At 38.8% G+C, this 17,122-nt stretch overlaps 1 protein-coding gene across 5 annotated transcripts in view; it reads right to left on the bottom strand.

The window, feature by feature from the left end:
• Window positions 1-17,122, bottom strand: part of SLIT3 (slit guidance ligand 3) — a 535,954-nt gene that overhangs the window by 176,602 nt on the left and 342,230 nt on the right. For all 5 annotated transcript variants that reach the window (XM_069773165.1, XM_069773166.1, XM_069773167.1 and 2 more), the window contains one exon: window positions 15,438-15,579. In XM_069773165.1, coding sequence (XP_069629266.1) covers window positions 15,438-15,579 — 142 coding nt within the window. The remainder of the gene's footprint in view (window positions 1-15,437; window positions 15,580-17,122) is intronic.

The following is a 17,122-nucleotide window of genomic DNA, read 5'->3' as shown; positions in this document are numbered from 1 at the left end:
CACCACTTGCCAACCGATGCCCAGTTAGTTCCCGAGCAGCGATCCCCCTAGGGCAACTCCCCCCAGTTTATATACTGGGCATGACATCACATGGTATGGAACATCCCTTTGGCCAGTTTGGGTCAGCTGTCCTGGCTGTGTCCCCTCCCAACTCCTTGTGCCCCTCCAGCCTTCTTGCTGGCTGGGCATGAGAAGCTGAAAAATCCTTGACTTGGTATAAACACTACTTAGCAACAACTGAAAACATCAGCATGTTATCAACATTCTTCTCATACTGAATCCGAAACAACACTATACCAGCTACTAGAAAGAAAATTAACTCTATCCCAGCCGAAACCAGGACAACAGTCAATGTGCATGCACTCTTATTTCTGTAGCAATCTATTTTAAAGGTTGTGATCAGAGTTAATTCTACTCCTTGTTTTGTGATTTGAGTTAGTGTCTGAGATTTCCCTTCCAGTTGGTCTAAATATAACATGCTTCATTTCTGGCAAGTACACAGTGAAATATAAATTGCTGTAAGCTTCAGCATGCTACTATTGTTGGGTGTTTGTCACCAGAATTAGCAGTACACATATTCTTCCCATAAAGGCTTTTCGTCAGCTTGCCAGTTTGGTGTTTAACTTCTCCCAAGTATTTCTATGCAAGACACTTCTAGGAACAAAAGAGGGCATGGCATGGCTCTTCAATTCCCTTGTCTTATGGATGGAGACTGGGGGGTTCACACATGCTGCACATAGGTGCAGCATAGCAGTCCTTACAGGGAAACTCAAATATAGTGATGAGGGGAAAACATAGCCCCTTTTTATAATCACTTAAAATTCCAAGGAAATTTTAGTGACTCAAGGGTGGAAATATACAGAGAAATTTTGCCCCTAAAGGGCAAAAAAGGCCAAAATTGGAATGGCCACAGATCCCGAGTAATAAGAAAAAATGAAATTTCTGGAAAAGGTGGAGAGGAATACAGAAAAAGAGTTGCTTCAGAGAGCTACCTTCTCAAGCAGTACTGATTCTTCACCCTTTCCTAAAAAATTTGCAGCAGATGGCCTGTACAGAAATAGATGGACAAGGCTGTTGTCATCTGCTGCTATATTTTCACCTTAGCACCTTACATGTTTTTTTGTTGTATGAAGCTCTTTGTAAATGAAGGACTAAAGACTGCACATAACACATTATGCTTAGCGCACTACATTTTGCAGATGCTACCAGAGAAGCAACAAGCAGTACCGTGTGTTCTGATCAGGGTTTGTTTGCTGGTGGATTCCAAGTTGGGCACAAAATGCAATTGATCTTGGAACATTAAATAAAGTGCAGCGTTAAATAAGCAAGTATTTTAAAAGTATGAAGTATTAATCTGACTTCCATTTATTTTTTTCATAAATGCATATTATAGATTGGCAGGCATAGGTTGAAAATCACAATGCAGTTACACAACTAAAATAGTAGAAAACAAATTATTTGTATTAATACTTTGTGCTTTCACCTCATCTGAGCTCATAAATGACACGTGAAGGACAGTACAGAATTAAAAATCTCTAGGAAACACTAGGTTTTGCCAGAAGGGGTGTTGGCAATTTCAAGGCGATGAAGGCTTAATTATAAACCAGTGTTATTCATGATATAATGGGAAACTGCTGCTAGAGGTGCCATCTTTCAAATAAAGTGAAAAACAGAGTTCTCGCCTAGTGTTGTCATTTTTTTCTCTAAAAAGTGAAAGAGTAATCTGAATTTTACAGCCACATTTTATTTCAGAGAAAATTACCTAGTTTACCTAGAACATGACCTCTGGAAACCTGTATTTTTCATGGTCTATCCCTGCGTACTATGAAGTGCTGTCATACACTATAAAACGACCTGTGCTAGTGCAAAGCAACATCAGTGAGTTCATTTTTTTTGTGTATCACCAGAATACACTATAAAATAATTTTACAACACATTTGAGAACTCTGTACAAGAGGCACAGTCCTAAAAGGCTAAATTTTGATCATTTGAACTACTATTCTCCAAATTTAAGATTGCTTACAACTCAATAAAATTTTCCTTGATTTTCATCTAATATTTCATAATAAGATCTATTTAAAAGACTCCACAAACAGAATTCATGAAATTGATAAAATAAATTGGCCATGTTCAAACCTCTCAGGGGCTTTTGTTCCTCCTTTCAGTTACCCATTTCACTGTGCCATGTCGCCTGCTGCCAGCTGTACTGCTTAGATGAATTGAAGCATATCTCCCTCCCTTCTGACACGCAGCAATTCTCTGTCTGCCTCTCGAAGCTTTATTTTAGAGTCTTTGACAACGGCATCAAAGGACAAGAACAATTTCCTTTCTCTTCTCTAATATATTGTTAGAGATTGGAAAGTATGAGGGCCCAAAGGATTCAGATGCATTTTTCTTGTAATAACATGATGCTAGACAGGATAAAGTCCTCCTTCTTCCCACTTTTCAAATGACTTTGCAGAAATGAGAGCAAAAAGTAAACATAAAGAAAAAAAAAAAACGGGGAAACTATGCAGTTAAATATGAAAAGCTATCCCAGAGTAAAGAATAAGCACTCAAATTCCCATGCTAATCCATCTCAAAGTTCACTGAGGTGCAAATCTTTTCATCACCTCCTCATCTGGTGCCTGCACTGCTCACACCCAGGATGGCAAAACACAAAGGATAAAAAACTCTGCCTAATGCAGCCTTTGTAGAGCCAGCTCACACTCTCAGGAGTGATGAAGCCATTTGTCTTGAAGAGTGATTCCCCCTGCAGAGTCAGGGAGACAGACGTATTAATTTGGGCCTTAACTATCTCTCTTCCATTGAGGGAAAGAAAGAATTTGTTATTTGGGTCTCTAATAGAGCAGTTTGCTAGCAATTTTCCCATTTCAAACACCGTCTCAGCTGCTAATGTGTAATGTTTTGTCAAGCTTACCTACCCATAACATAGACAAATCACTAGCTTGGAGAAAAAGAGAGGTAGTGAAGCATCAGTACTGATAATTCTTAGCTGTCAGATGAATAGAGCCTACAAATGAGACAGCCATGCTCTATTAACAGTGCCACTGAGCTCTTGCCTGAGACGTGTCAGAAACGTCCCTCTGCATGGGGCAGTCATGAACTTCCCTGCTGGGAGAGAAAGTGAGCGAATGAGCCAGATTGCTCCCTGGATTGCGTCGCTCTGCTCCTAGCGCTGGGGCTCTTTGGGCTTGTATCACTCAGGTAGCCAATGACCAAAAGCAATCGCCAAGAAAGAGAAAGCGTAAAATCAGATTAGCGTGCAGCAGTAACATGTAGCACACTCGCACCTGGCAGGACACTCACAACCTGTGTGAAGGTTGTTGGGAAGGGCAAACCCCTCGCTTTTCTCCTGCCCTATAAGCAGGGATTTGCAGGGAGTTGGTTAAGGACTGTTTGGGGGAAATGAGCAGCATGTGCATCCCCCACAGTGACAAAGCCCAGGGCTGGGGAGAACCATTTATATTAGGAAGGAGGAAACTTCTAAAGCCCATAACAATCAAGAGAGACACTGTTCCTCCTTGCTAAGGAGTGAGAACAACTGGATTATAAAAGCTGCTTGGACCATTATCTTAAATTTATCTCATATTTTGGACTTGCATATGTTATTGTACATTTTGGACTCTGATGAAGAAAAGTCCACAGATATATTTTCAGTATTTAAGAGGAATAAATCATACTTAAAATCTGGTCTTCTTATTACAAATATGGGCTAGATCTGATCCCTGTCGTGACCCTTTTCTTGCCTTTTCATATGAAATATAAGCTTTATTCCTACCATGCACAACAGATTCAGGTAGCTGCACTGAAGTATTTACCCAAAGACAGCCCTGGGTAGGAGGCACCCTTTTTGAGAGGGAAGGAATCGTGCCCTGCAGTTATGCAGTCAGAACTTGTGGCTTATTCTGCAGTGAAAAGTGCAGAAGCCTCAGTCACCACCCTTTACACCAGAGCACTGCAGTACTGCACAGGGCACTTCTCCGCAAAGTGCAAGGTAAAAAACCTGCGGTTCTGTTGCTTCAGAAAGTGTTTATGGACCTACATTACCAAGGAACAGCCTTTTTGTGGCTCTGTCTCTCAACCCTCAGTTCTCTGATGGGTAGAAAAGAAAGTGCATTGGGATGGCAGGACATTCAGCATTTTAAATATCTGTGCTTACTGCTTGTTTTAACAGACAGTTAAAGCCTTCAATCTCTACCTCAGCCAAAGACACTGCCACCACTATAAAAAAGCTAAACACGTACAGTTCTCCAAGACTTTTATAGTGCCGCCTTTCAACACAGTACCTGAATGACTTCCAAATAAAATTAATAATATGTATTATAAATCCCTCTCATTAAGCCTGCCTTAGGAACTGGAGAGCTCAGAGCCAGTAAACTGTCCGTCTGTATTAATGCAAGGTGACAACTAGAGTTTCCCTTCATATTCTGACATTTGGTGTTGATTTTCAGGATCTAGCTGTTGAACTCCTGCTATAGTTTTAAAAAGGACTGTTTCTTAACTATTCACCTAAGGGCAGATCTTTAACAGACAATCTTATCAAGAATGAAGTGACTTTTCAATATAAATCTACCTAGGAAGCTCCATAGATAATTCTACTCACCAAAAGACATCTTTCAGAATAAAACCAGATGTTTTGATATGTTCTATCCTACCATGGTGTTCATCTAAAAGTAGTGCTAGTGATATTGGATCTTCTGACATACCACAGTGAATTTAGTTTAAGCCGACACAACTCTGTAGTTGAGCAGTTGGTCAGGTATCTGCTGGTAAATGCTGAATTTGTAATGGCAGTCACATTATGAATCCACCAGCTCTGTTGTGATATGTTAATTTTGCTCAAATGTGGTACAAACAGGAAGACACCAGAGAAATCTGTAGACTGGTATTTTGCAAGACAGTTTTTAACATAACACCAATGTCTTTATCAACATAAACAGCCAGAATACAGTAATATACTGTCAAACCTCAAGGTTTCTCCATCTATCACTGTGATACTCCACATTCCTCAGTGGAATTTTTGGCCCTTCATCATCACTTTTCATTGTTATTTCTCCTGCCAGTCTCATTCATTTATTTTCCTTGCTTCATCCTTGGAGTGAGAGTGCAGGCACCCACCAAGCATGCTGCTGGTGCCTGAGCTCCCTCTCACTGCAATGCCACAATTGCATGAATTGTTCATGGATTGTGCCCAGATGTAAAAGCAGAGACTTCAGGCGTGCTCCCCTGTGAGCCATCATCAGCGGGTACAATCAGTGAGGATGTTAAAAGTTAAACAGAGGCTGTTTCGGGGTAGAATACAAAACAATTTCTCCCCACTCTTATTCTAGACTAGACAGAGATAATTTCCCTTTTCAGAAGACTTTATTGGGTCACATGGACTTGGGTTTGCAGGAAGAATTTCACCTGTATACAGGCATGTGGTTGTGAACACAAGTCCAGGAAAGAGAGAGCCATTAGGTTGGAGAGATTTGGTAATTTCCAACTCCCTACCGTGCAAATGCAGCCTGATTGCATACTTCATTCAACTAGCGTGCATGTGTTCCTGCGTGTTTGTGTTTCCGAGATGTTGTGGTATAGCAAACACAGCAGAAACATGGATCCCACTCCTGGACTTTTGTGACACCCAGTGATTCCAGTTCAGAAGGCTCCAAGGAGACCAGCCTGGAGGGTGCTACATAGACAACGATGTTCTTGCATTCACTTCAACAGCACAGCATCTGCTCTGAGGCTGACTCAACCTTAGACCTCTGCTGAGCACTTTTTGTTGTTAATTTTTGAATGTGTTTTGGGGAGTTTGCTTTTTGTTTGTTTAGGTTTTTTGGTTTTTTTATATCTGAAACTTGAAGTCTATACTTGGGAGACACAGTTTCTACACTGCTTACTGGAAAGCAATAGTTGGCTTCATAAATGTAAACAAGTAGGAATGGTTTTTAACAAACCAGACTCAGAATGTTTGCTTTACTGAGAATAAGCTTTTGTTCCATTAGGTCCCAGAAAGACTAGCCCCTTAACAAGTCACATTGCTATTTCATTATTACTTTAGTAGGTCAGTCCTACCCACCCTCTATTAACTTCCAGTTACTTCAGGAAAGTTCCAGCCCAGATCACTTTCCAAATTTTCTAACAATGCAATAACTAGCTCAGGGATCTGAGGATTTCAAGTTAGTTAGCATTATATTTGTCAAGTTATAACACAAAAATATATTTTTAGACTTAGTGGAAATGGAAGCAGTAAACTGAGAGAAAGGGGAAAAAAGTAATTGTTTAACCTATAATCTAACTTACTGTTAAGAGCTCTGTACATTCTGTAACATCTATTTTTAGTACACATTTACAAATACTGACAAGGAAAAGGCAACACACAAGAAATAAGTAGGGAAATTAAATAGCCTTCTGGTAGTCAAAGTTCTGCCACCTGTAATATTTTGTCAACAAAACAGATTCTGTCATTTGAATATAAACATTCATCAAATCCTTTGTTCTTTACCTTTTTTTTTTTAGCAAAATAAACAGAACACATGTAAGCCAAAAGACAATTAGTGTTTCATGCAGTAAAAAAACTGATTAGCATATTTTATTGCAAAGATATGATTTTATGCTCCCTATTTTATTTTCTGTGATTTCTTCTACACTTTCATAATCAGCTTTCAGGATGTATATACTCATTACACATTACAATCTCCTCATTTTGCTTGGCAAAACAGGAGCTTTTGAGTGACATTTGTATTGGATAAAAAAATATATATGCCTCTGTTCATACCATTCATTTTTATTAATAAGGCTAAATTTATGTTCCTACTAGACTGAAGTGATATCTCTGGAAAAAAAAAGAACACACACAAAAAAAACCCAAACAAAAAAACCCCAAACCCCAAACCTACAAACCTTGTAAGGTTACTAACTCCTACACAGCTTGCCTGAGTAAAATTCACCTGCACATAACTTTTTTTTTTTTAATTAAAGAAATCGCACTACTACAAAGAGGAAAGAAGGTGGTAAAAAATGATACAGCCAGAATGAAAATTATCACGTGTATGAAATCTAGATTTGTCAAAATGAAAACATCTTCTTATGCCTATAGATTACATTAGTTACACTTAATTTTATAAATAAAAGTAAAGACGTAAGAAATAAACCTTGCCTTGAGCTTACAGCAGAAATTCCCTGACATGACTGCTTGTTTCTAAAACTGTGAAACATAGCTTCTTGTTTTCCTTAATCTGTCTCAGCACAGAAAACACCTTTATTCTTAACATTTCCCATATATTTGTATTTTCTCTACTGGCTCTCAATCTAAAATATTTTCTTTATTATTTCTTTATTATTTTTGTGTCTTGCCCTCATAGAATAGAAGATTTTCTACATATTTTTGGCCTTACAATAGAAACTTCTTTTTTATATTGAATGCAAGGATTGAATGACAGTTTGCCTAGTGAGATCCAGAAAATAGTAGTCAAATTTGACATGTGAAGCTGTCCAGAGCCAATTTACAGCAGTGAATGAAAATCATATTATATGATTCAACTACAGGAGCCAACCTGATTCCCTAGCCAAGGAACTTGCCACCAGAGGCAATTATGGAACATTTATTACAGTGTTCAAAAATACTGTGCTGGCTTCAGCTACAGTATTTACTGGAAGCCTGGGAAAATTATTATAATTTTCTTTTAGGAGGAAGAACAATGTTAAATGCAGAACTGTCATTCCTCTATCCCCAAAGTTTATAGTTTCTACACACTTATATTCTTGAAAAAAGAAAAAACTCTTGCCTTTAAGAAGCTGAGAACTTCAAAGCCAATTGTTAACATATATGAAATTGTTATGGTGCAGTTAATTTATAATTTATATAAGAAAGAATTAATTTTATTACAATAAATAGTTACCAGTGCTCAATCTTTTTATAATAGCTTTTCTGACTTTATTTTAATCAGTGGAAAATTGATTTTGAACATACTAGTAATTTAAATGCCTAGAATTTGTTGATCACCTTCCTCAAATCACAAAAGCTTCATCAAGATTCATAACAGGAAGTCCCAGCTCTCCTTTAGTACTCACTCCTACAGGTACTGTAGAACAGAGGAGGTAATTTCTTCCCAAGAGAATCACTGAAGCAACAAAAGCACAAACGTCTTTATCTACAGGTCTGTCCGCAACACTGCCCAACACAGTGGTACCTTCATGACAGCAATTCTCTAAATATTAAATTTGTCAGAAAAGCATTAATTAAAGGTGGGGCAAGTAGAACATCACATTTCAAAGTGACGCTCTTGCAGAAAAGTAGGTTCGTTTTCATTTTGACAGAATCATGAGAAAACCAACAGTTAAGTGCATTAGATTTTTCCTTAGTGCTCAAACTCCAGCATTTTTCCTAAGAGTAGAAATTAAGCACCAAAATCAAGCACTACTCATACCTACGAAAATATCAGTCACCAATTCAGCTATCAATAGTGAGAATGATAAACTAAACCAATGTAGAACAAGTGACTCAAAACTGACCTTAAGCCAAACCTAGATGCTGGTAGAAGGGCTGCCATCCTATTTTACTCTGCTCAGAAGCCAGACGAGAAGCTGGGGTTATTATCTCACCAGATAAGGGTGCCTAAGCAGCACTTTTCCTTGAGGGACTGTCAGCCTCTTTACTCTGTCTGGAGCAATTACATTAGCATTTAAACAAAACCTCCTCGTTTCTGATTTATATACGTCCTATCCAGCATTACTCTTGGTTTATACGATTATATTTCTCTTAATCTCACCAGACAGAGAGTATTGTAAAGGTTAACTAACAGTGATAAAGCAAGCTTGATATGAAAAAGCACAGGTTTGAAATCTAAGAGTAGTTTCAAGATCTAAGGATATACTTCAGATTCTGGAGTTTGATTTATAAGCCTGCAGATGATTGGGACTTGGCTTTTCAAAGTAATTAGCGTTGCACAGCACAACGTGTTCAAAGAACAGCTCCTATTGACTTTTGCTGCAGCTGTGAGTCCTCAGCACTTCTGAATATCTCAGCTGAGTCAGCCAGAAACCGAGGATTACATCATTAGTGACCACCCATGAAAAGTTTGTGCAAGTCACTTGCCCAGAATCAATTAATAAAACCACTGGCAAGAAGAGATGCAACCCAATTCTCTGAACAGCACTCATGAGATTGTCTTCCCCAAAGTCCCCATTTGAGAATTTTCCTGTTTCTGCAACAAATAAACAAATCCTGTACACATAGGCTCCCTCACTATAGAAGCCTGATGCATCCCTAGACAACAAGAAACAAATCCGGTCTTTTAACAGCAACGTGAGACTATGCTGTAATTAAAGTGCATACCACAACAAATATATACAAAAACACTGAATGAAGACTGCAGCTACAAACACTAACTCTTTGGCATTTTTTTAAATTTTTTTTCTTACTTTTTGAATAATATATTTAATTTAGTGGATTCAAAAACAAAAGCTGAATTAACTAATTCCATCACAGCTAAACTCACGTGTAACAAAAGTACACCACCCAGACCTCTGCACTGATGTCTAAGTGAACAGCAGAAGTTAAAACAGTAAATCCCTAGGTAGTCTAATAGCTTATCTCTGCGTAGATGGTCACTAGCGCACAGGGACAAAGACACATAAAGTGTTCTTGGGTTTCTCAAGTACACAGAGACAAGGCAGGAAGGCTCTGCAAGATACATGTATTTTCTGGTGGGAAGAGACTCCTCAGCTCCATCTTCACCTGCGCCACTCTGTCCTGGCCCCACAGCCTGCCCAGCCCCCATCCATGCCACCCAGTGTCCTAGCCCTCCTGCCACATCCCAAAGCCCACCCTGCAGAGCTTGTGTCCCAGGCTCACTCCCAGCAATCTCAGGTCTTATCACCAGATATTCCTCACTTTCTCAGACTCAGCACTTTTATCAACTTGTCTTGATTTCCTTTCTTCCCAACCTTTCTCAGCATATGTTTTGTTGTTTCCTCATCTGAGTTCAGCCTTCTTTTCCCAACAGTTTCCGTACTAGGCCCAGCTAGTCTTTATTCTCTCAAGTGTCTGTCCCAACCCACAATCCTGCCCTTAGCACTAGCAATTAATCAAATCCTTCTTTTACACAATTTGAAGATCCTTCAGAGAAGCAGTACCCAGTGCCAGCGCTGGTGCCAGTGGTTGCTGCTCTGGCAGCCCAGGAGCCTGCCTGCCCCTGGGCACCACAGCATGAGCACCCTCCACCATGCACTCCAGACCAGACAGCAGCAGGAGGGCCAGCCTTTGGGGGGCTGCTCCCTGCTTTCACTCAGAAAGATCTTACACAAACTTTTATGAAACACAAAGGCAGAAGTAGTAGTCCCTGCACTACTGTTTTAAGGTGTACCAAATTCTCAGACAAAAGCTGTCCAGAATCAATATCCTAAAATACAGCCTTGTTTGCAGCGATAAATAAAAAAATTAAGTAGATCAGTCTGAGATAGACAAACAGCGTGAAAACTTCATTCTAAAGAAGGGACAGAGGAAAAGTGTAGTGAGGTGGGGAAAAGATGAATACAGAGTTACTGATCACTCTCCAGTACTGGAAGGCACCAAACGAACATGGCAGGCAGCATGTTGAAGCAAATATTGGTTGAAACACTACAGACAGGGCTAGCAATGCCATTACTCCCAGTGTCCCACATCTGCAAGTGCAGGAAAGCTGTCCTTTCCCTGGCATAAACCAGCCAAACACTAATGATTGAGAATGGGCAGACAGCACCAGAGCTTAGATCCATGCAGCCTAATGTCCTGAACCAACAACAGCCCAAACCACATGCTGAGTGAAATCCGCTGTTGTGGCAAGCGTGTTTCTCACAACACACTTCCAAGCTCCCACAAGCTGCAGGGTAGTGACTCTCGCAAGCACAGCTGTTAGCTTTGGATTCAACAGGTCTCTACTATATCCTGGCTTTGCTGTCTTTATGGTCTGAGCTGTCATTCAGTCTGACAGGCACTTGTTGTGAGGTTGCGACCAAGTCTGATCAAAAAAACAGATTCTTTGGAGACTGTCTCCTACTAGTTTGTAGGTCATCCCTCCCACCCTATATCCCTCCAAGGTGAAGTCTATCCTGCATTCACACTGTGTTCCCTATTTATCTTGCATGCATTTTCTCTCACCCTTTCTAAATAAATGCAAACTTCTCCTTTTATTGTAGATGCTGTTCCAATGTAGTGAAATGACTATACTGTTCATTTACCAGCAAACCATCAAGCCATATTTGTTCTGGTATTTCTTTTTCAGTAAATGCCTCCAGGTGCTTAATGACTTTTGTTTTCATCCAAGTGTTCACGCAAAACTCTTCTGTACCTATTCTCATGTGTTTCTCTATAACATACACTGTTCATTTCTCCTCTGAAAAACACAAGAGAACCACTTTGTAAGCAGAGAATCTTTTATAACATTCAACACAATCTGTAGTCCTCAGCTTCAGTTTCTTGTAACTCATTTTTCCTCAATTTGGCTGCTGATGTCAGATCCCCACTGAACAAGAAGCTTTTTTAAAAAATGAATTGCATTCTGTACATTCTAGCTACCTATTTTATGAAATTATGAAAAAGCAAGGCTGGGATACAGATTTCTAGCTTTCCTAAATTCCTTTATTTAATAATAAACATTCTTGCAATGAGGGCCTGCAGGATAATGCACCTCAGGGAGATTTGTAATAGAGTAACACAACAGACTTCTAAGTCACATGTGGCAGAGGTCAGCAGCAAGGGAAAATTAGTGGCGTATGATGCTTGTTTTATGTTCCGTGACAAGCGAGTTGCCTGTTTCGTGACAGGTTTTTATCAACAAAACAAATTTAGGCCTTGTTGGCAGCTTTGTCAGAGAAGGTTCTGCCTGCCTGTGTTAATGAAGAAAGGCAGGAAGGCTGAGTAAAAGATCTTTAATTAATACTGAAACACAGAGTGAAATGTAGGTCACCTTTAATAACCATGTTAGAGTAACAGCTGTGTGTTTCATTTTTGTAGAACAGTTTGTCAGTCAAGGGTTCTTATCGGATACAATTTGGCTTACAAAGACATACTGAGTTAAGGGGAAATACAAAAACTAGAAAGCTGTAACTGAATACAACTAATAACCAAGCAAAAGAACTTGGAAATGCCCCAAGTGGAACTGAGGTAGGCACAGCATTTTAATACTATCATATAAATTTTATGAATGGACTACAGTCTATAGGGGGAAATGTATTTTAGTGAAATGAGTACTTACAATGCTAGATAGAAAAGAAACAGTTGAATGAAAAATACATCATCTCAAGTAATATCCCTTAGGATCTATGTAGTAGCAACCCAGCCATGTAGTTTGTCCCTACCCCATATTCCATAGGAGGAATCTCATCTCTAGTAAGAGTTAGATCTCTCAAAGATTACGAGGATCAGACCATAGGATTACAGAGTCCAGAAAGAAGTGTTCAGGCAGCACCACTACGTAGCCACCTTTTATAAAAACGGTCTGACTAAATGCCAACCATGGGGGCAAGTGAAAAAAACCCAACAGCGCTGCTGCATGAGAGCAAGAAAGGTGGGTTGCAGCACATTGAGAGAATTTACTTGGCCCCATTGCTATAACATTACAGCAAAAGAGTATTATTCTGCCTATCACAGCAAATCAAAAGACAGTCATTATTCCATGTGTAGCTGGAACTAGACCTCTGGAGGGATTTTATGCTGAATAAGCCCAGAGCAGCCTCAGACAAACTGAATTTGTGAGCAGTATGACAGACTTCTGCATAAACCAGAATGGCTATCTTGGTCAAAAGAATTTATGTCAGGATTTTTCTGGGAAAACACTATGGCAGTTTCTTCCATCTTTCCAGAAACCTTTTGCTATATGACTATAACCTTTACTCTGTGTAAGAATATGACCTTGGATATAAGGTTAATTGCTCTTTTTTACTAGTACTTTTACGAAATGAAAACACCATTTTACCAGTAGGAAAAACCATACAGAAGCGATGTCACTCATTAAGACTTATTCAGAAAGAATCATAGAATCATCGAATAGTTTGGGTTGGAAGGACCTTTAAAGGTCATCCAGTCCAACCCCCCTGCAATGAGCAGGGACATCTTCAACTCGATCAGGTTGCTCAGAGCCCCGTCCAACCTGACCTTGAATGTTTCCAGGGATGGGGCATCTACCACCTCTCTGGACAACCTGTTCCAGTGTTTCACCACCCTCAGCATAAATAGATAGAACTACTTAAATTTCTTAATATATATATATTCCATAAAAATGAAATCTTCACAGGATCGATTCCCACAGAAAGGGAGCAATAAATGTTTTCCTGAGGGTTACACTCTGAAGTTCTGCAGAACTACTCCTACCTGAAGTGCCTGTGAATTGCAAAGGGTATGTGCAGGATTAGAACAATTCAAGAGGTTTATCTGCAGATGAAGACTCAAGTAAGTACTGCCTAAAATGCAAGAAGTCTGACATCTAAATCATTAAACAGTGTGCTAAGAGCTTTTTGTGGTATTCTATGGATCTAGAAGGTTTATAACCTCCAGGTTATGAAAGTTTCTTAAAATGCTATGTGCTTCTTGACTCACTACCTCACCACCTAACTTAAAGGCTCTCCAAGTCTTTCTTCACTTTCTGCTCTTCTAAGTAGATCTTCTAAGTTGCTTTTACTACAGGTTACAGGGGCTACTTTTGTGGACTGGAGCAATCAAAACAGAGACAGGACTTGGATACTCGATGCTATTATAACCACACTAAAGGTGAACATTTTCACTTGCTTTCTCACACTGAGGTGCACTGCTGTAAGGATAGTGCTGGAGCACACCAATCTCAGCCTTCCTGCAGATACTGCTCTCCATGTGACTCTGGCATGGAGCCACAAAGATCACCTGATTTCTGCTGGCATTTTCAACACTACAAAATAAAGTTTTACAGTTCTCCTAGCCCAACCCTAATTTGTGAGCAAGTCTGGACCAATTTCATCCTCTGTCTCTTATTACTGAACCAATCCAGCCACTCCTGAAAATTTGTACTCCATCTGACAGAACTGGAAACAGGACTAAACATTGAATACTCTTAGTATGCCAAACACAATTTATATATTCAGGATAATTTTAACTGACTTTCATGCACAGAAAAACAAGTATTACATGCATAATTTGTGTGCCACAATATACTGGAAATGAACACAACCAATGCATTCTGAACTTTGTCAGGAGGTGAGCAGGCAGGTAATGGGAATTCAGAACAGCTTGCATAAGAGTTTATATTTCCTGTAAACATTTTTACATGCTCTAGATACTTTGTCAACAATGTTAATTTTCAGATGTTGTTTATTCTTTGCACTTACTGAGCTTATTTTTTCATTTCTAATATATTTTTTTCTGTGGAGATGCACAATCGAGCATAAGCTACCTCTGAACTGTTGTACTGATAGCAATCCAAACAAATTTGAGATGAATCTTAAATTATAAAAGCAAATGACAAAGTGACTTAGAGGAGTGGTGGTGTAGAGCAGATCGCCAGCAAACAATATAGCACAGCATCTTCACTGGCCATAACTGTCACATTCCTGGCATAACATAGTGGGCCAGGCTACATTTGAGCAATTCAACTTATGCTTTATCCTAGTGAATTTTGCTATAAAGCAGTATTTCTACAGCAACGAGAAGCTGAATGAGTCCCATGACTATACACATATTTGAATCCATACTATGTAGACTGTAAAAGCTGGCTGGATGTCAGTAACCTCTGTACAAGCATCTAAATAGGAAAAGAATTGATCTGCTTTCCCTATGGACTAACCAAAAGCAACTTGGTTTAATGTAACTATTTCAGGACCACAGTAGTATGAAGTCATGGACACAAAAATAGATGATTACAATTCCTAAAAGTAGTAAACACAAATAAGTCAGTAAAACCAGTATCTGATTTCACAACACAAAAAAAAGTCACAAAAGTGTTAAAGAATTGGGAGTAACAAAATTTGGGAGACAAGAAATAGAAGAAAAAATCACCAAGGACAATGTGTTCTGATGTCATGCTTCACTTCATCACAAATACATCTTGCCAAGCTAACAAGAAAACCCTCCACCTCTTGTGCAATTCACCAACTAAACCCAAAACAATCCCATTTTTAAAAAAAGGGCTGTGTATTTCCTTTTCCTGACTATAGAACTGTAATCCCAGATTTGTCAGATGTAAACACAATCTGAACATAACACGCCAAGAACTTCATCTTGGTTTAGGGTAGGGCAACTTCAAACAATATCTTAATTTACATTAAAGAACAATTTGAGCCCTTAGATCAAAAGAAGAAAAGCAAAGAGGACAACTACAATATACCTGGTAACTGCTCAGAACAGTTTTCAAAACATATGCCTTTCTTCCACACAGGGGGCTATGACACGGACTAAAAATGGAGAGACATGGAAAAGAATGGTGCATTACATTGGCACTTACATTTCCCAAATGTCCTCTGGTAGGTTAGCTGGAATTTCTGTTAAGCCCCTTCCTCGACAATCCACTACATTGTTGCTGCAGGTGCAGGCAGATGGGCAAGTGATGGAACTGGCACTGCACGATGGAGGTTCAGACTGGGGACCTGAGGCATAATGAAAACATTAAATGTTAGTCTTAAAAAATGATTGCCTGAGATTTTAACAACAAAATACATCAGTGTCTGAGTTTTCTGGGTCCTTTTACTATATTAAGTAATAATTTATTTGGATTCAGTGAATATACTATGCTACAAATCAACTGCAGACAAAATGTGTAAAAGATTACTGTGTTCTTATTCTTCCTCAGTCTCCACTCTGTCAATCTCTTTCTCTCAACAACACTTCTTTGGTCCCCTCCATGATCAGCCATATCAATTTATTCAAAGACTTTTAAAATAAGCCTTAAGATCAAGTAGTATTTCTAAAAGTTATCTTTGCCTAGAAGTTTCCATTGCACAACCACTCCTTGAGTATTTTTACATACTGAGAGAAGACTGTCATCAAGGATGACTTATGTTTTTGAAATGAGGTTACATATTATGGCATAAAGACTGGAAATATAAAGCTATTTTTTTCAAGATTAGACAATGCAGTTAATGGAAACACAAAAAGAATTTAGAAAAATGTGAGTTCAAACCTTCAAATCCTTGCTTAATCTAGTAATTCCACTGAAGGACAAGAAGCTACTTACAGAGCAAATGTTCAGCATGAACACGTTGCTCTATATACATTCCAGTCAATCCATTAGATTCAGGTTTAATTAAGTGTCATTAAGTTTTTTTGAAACTGTAGCAATTATGTCAATTTTACTCAAATGGTTATGATTCCTACATTTAAAATTTTGATATATACATACACTTACAGATAAAACGGTTTTGCTACACTAATTGAGGTTATCAAGATGTAGCAGTTATTGACTAATCTATGGTGAGTCATGTTTCCAAAGTACATGTAACACAAGAAACCCCAGTATCTTTTTGACCAGACACAGAGGGCTGAATGTGAAGGCTTGTGTTGGTAAGAAGTGACAAAAACATAATAGAAACAGGAAAAACTGGTATTTTCCCAGATTACAGTAGATTATAATCAGAAAACATATTTGGTGTATTGGTTGGAAAAATTAAAACATTATAATTGTCAAATCACAAATACATGTGGAAACATGGAAAACTATACACAAAGCTGTACGTTCTTGGGGTTTGTCTTGGAAAAGACCCATGACTGATACTTTCATAAATTATAACTGCAGGTAACAAGAAGTCCAGAAATATTTGTTTGCAACAATTTGCAATCCAATATCACTATGAGAATTAAAATTTTATAACAGTGCAACATTCTTATAAATTTTCTCTCTTGATTTATGCCTACATACCCTCTGGTTTAGCCCTTAACTACGCACAACAACATCAACTTGTATAGCAAGCCTACATATGTTCCTATTTTCAAAGACTTGTAAACAGCAATGAGAAGTCACCATCAGAAAGACATTCAGTGGCACCTCTAAGTATCGTTATTTTGATAGGCAGATACAGTTTGAAAAGATGGCAGCTGAAAACTTCTACAGACTGACTTCACACTTGCAGAGGGTGACCTTCTGGAAAGCAAAAGACGGTTACTGCAAAATCATGCCTTCCGTTAGAAATGTAT

Source organism: Haliaeetus albicilla, chromosome 27 (assembly GCF_947461875.1).
Source record: "Haliaeetus albicilla chromosome 27, bHalAlb1.1, whole genome shotgun sequence".
NCBI lineage: Eukaryota > Metazoa > Chordata > Aves > Accipitriformes > Accipitridae > Haliaeetus > Haliaeetus albicilla.
This window is presented reverse-complemented; position numbering and strand designations above follow the sequence as displayed.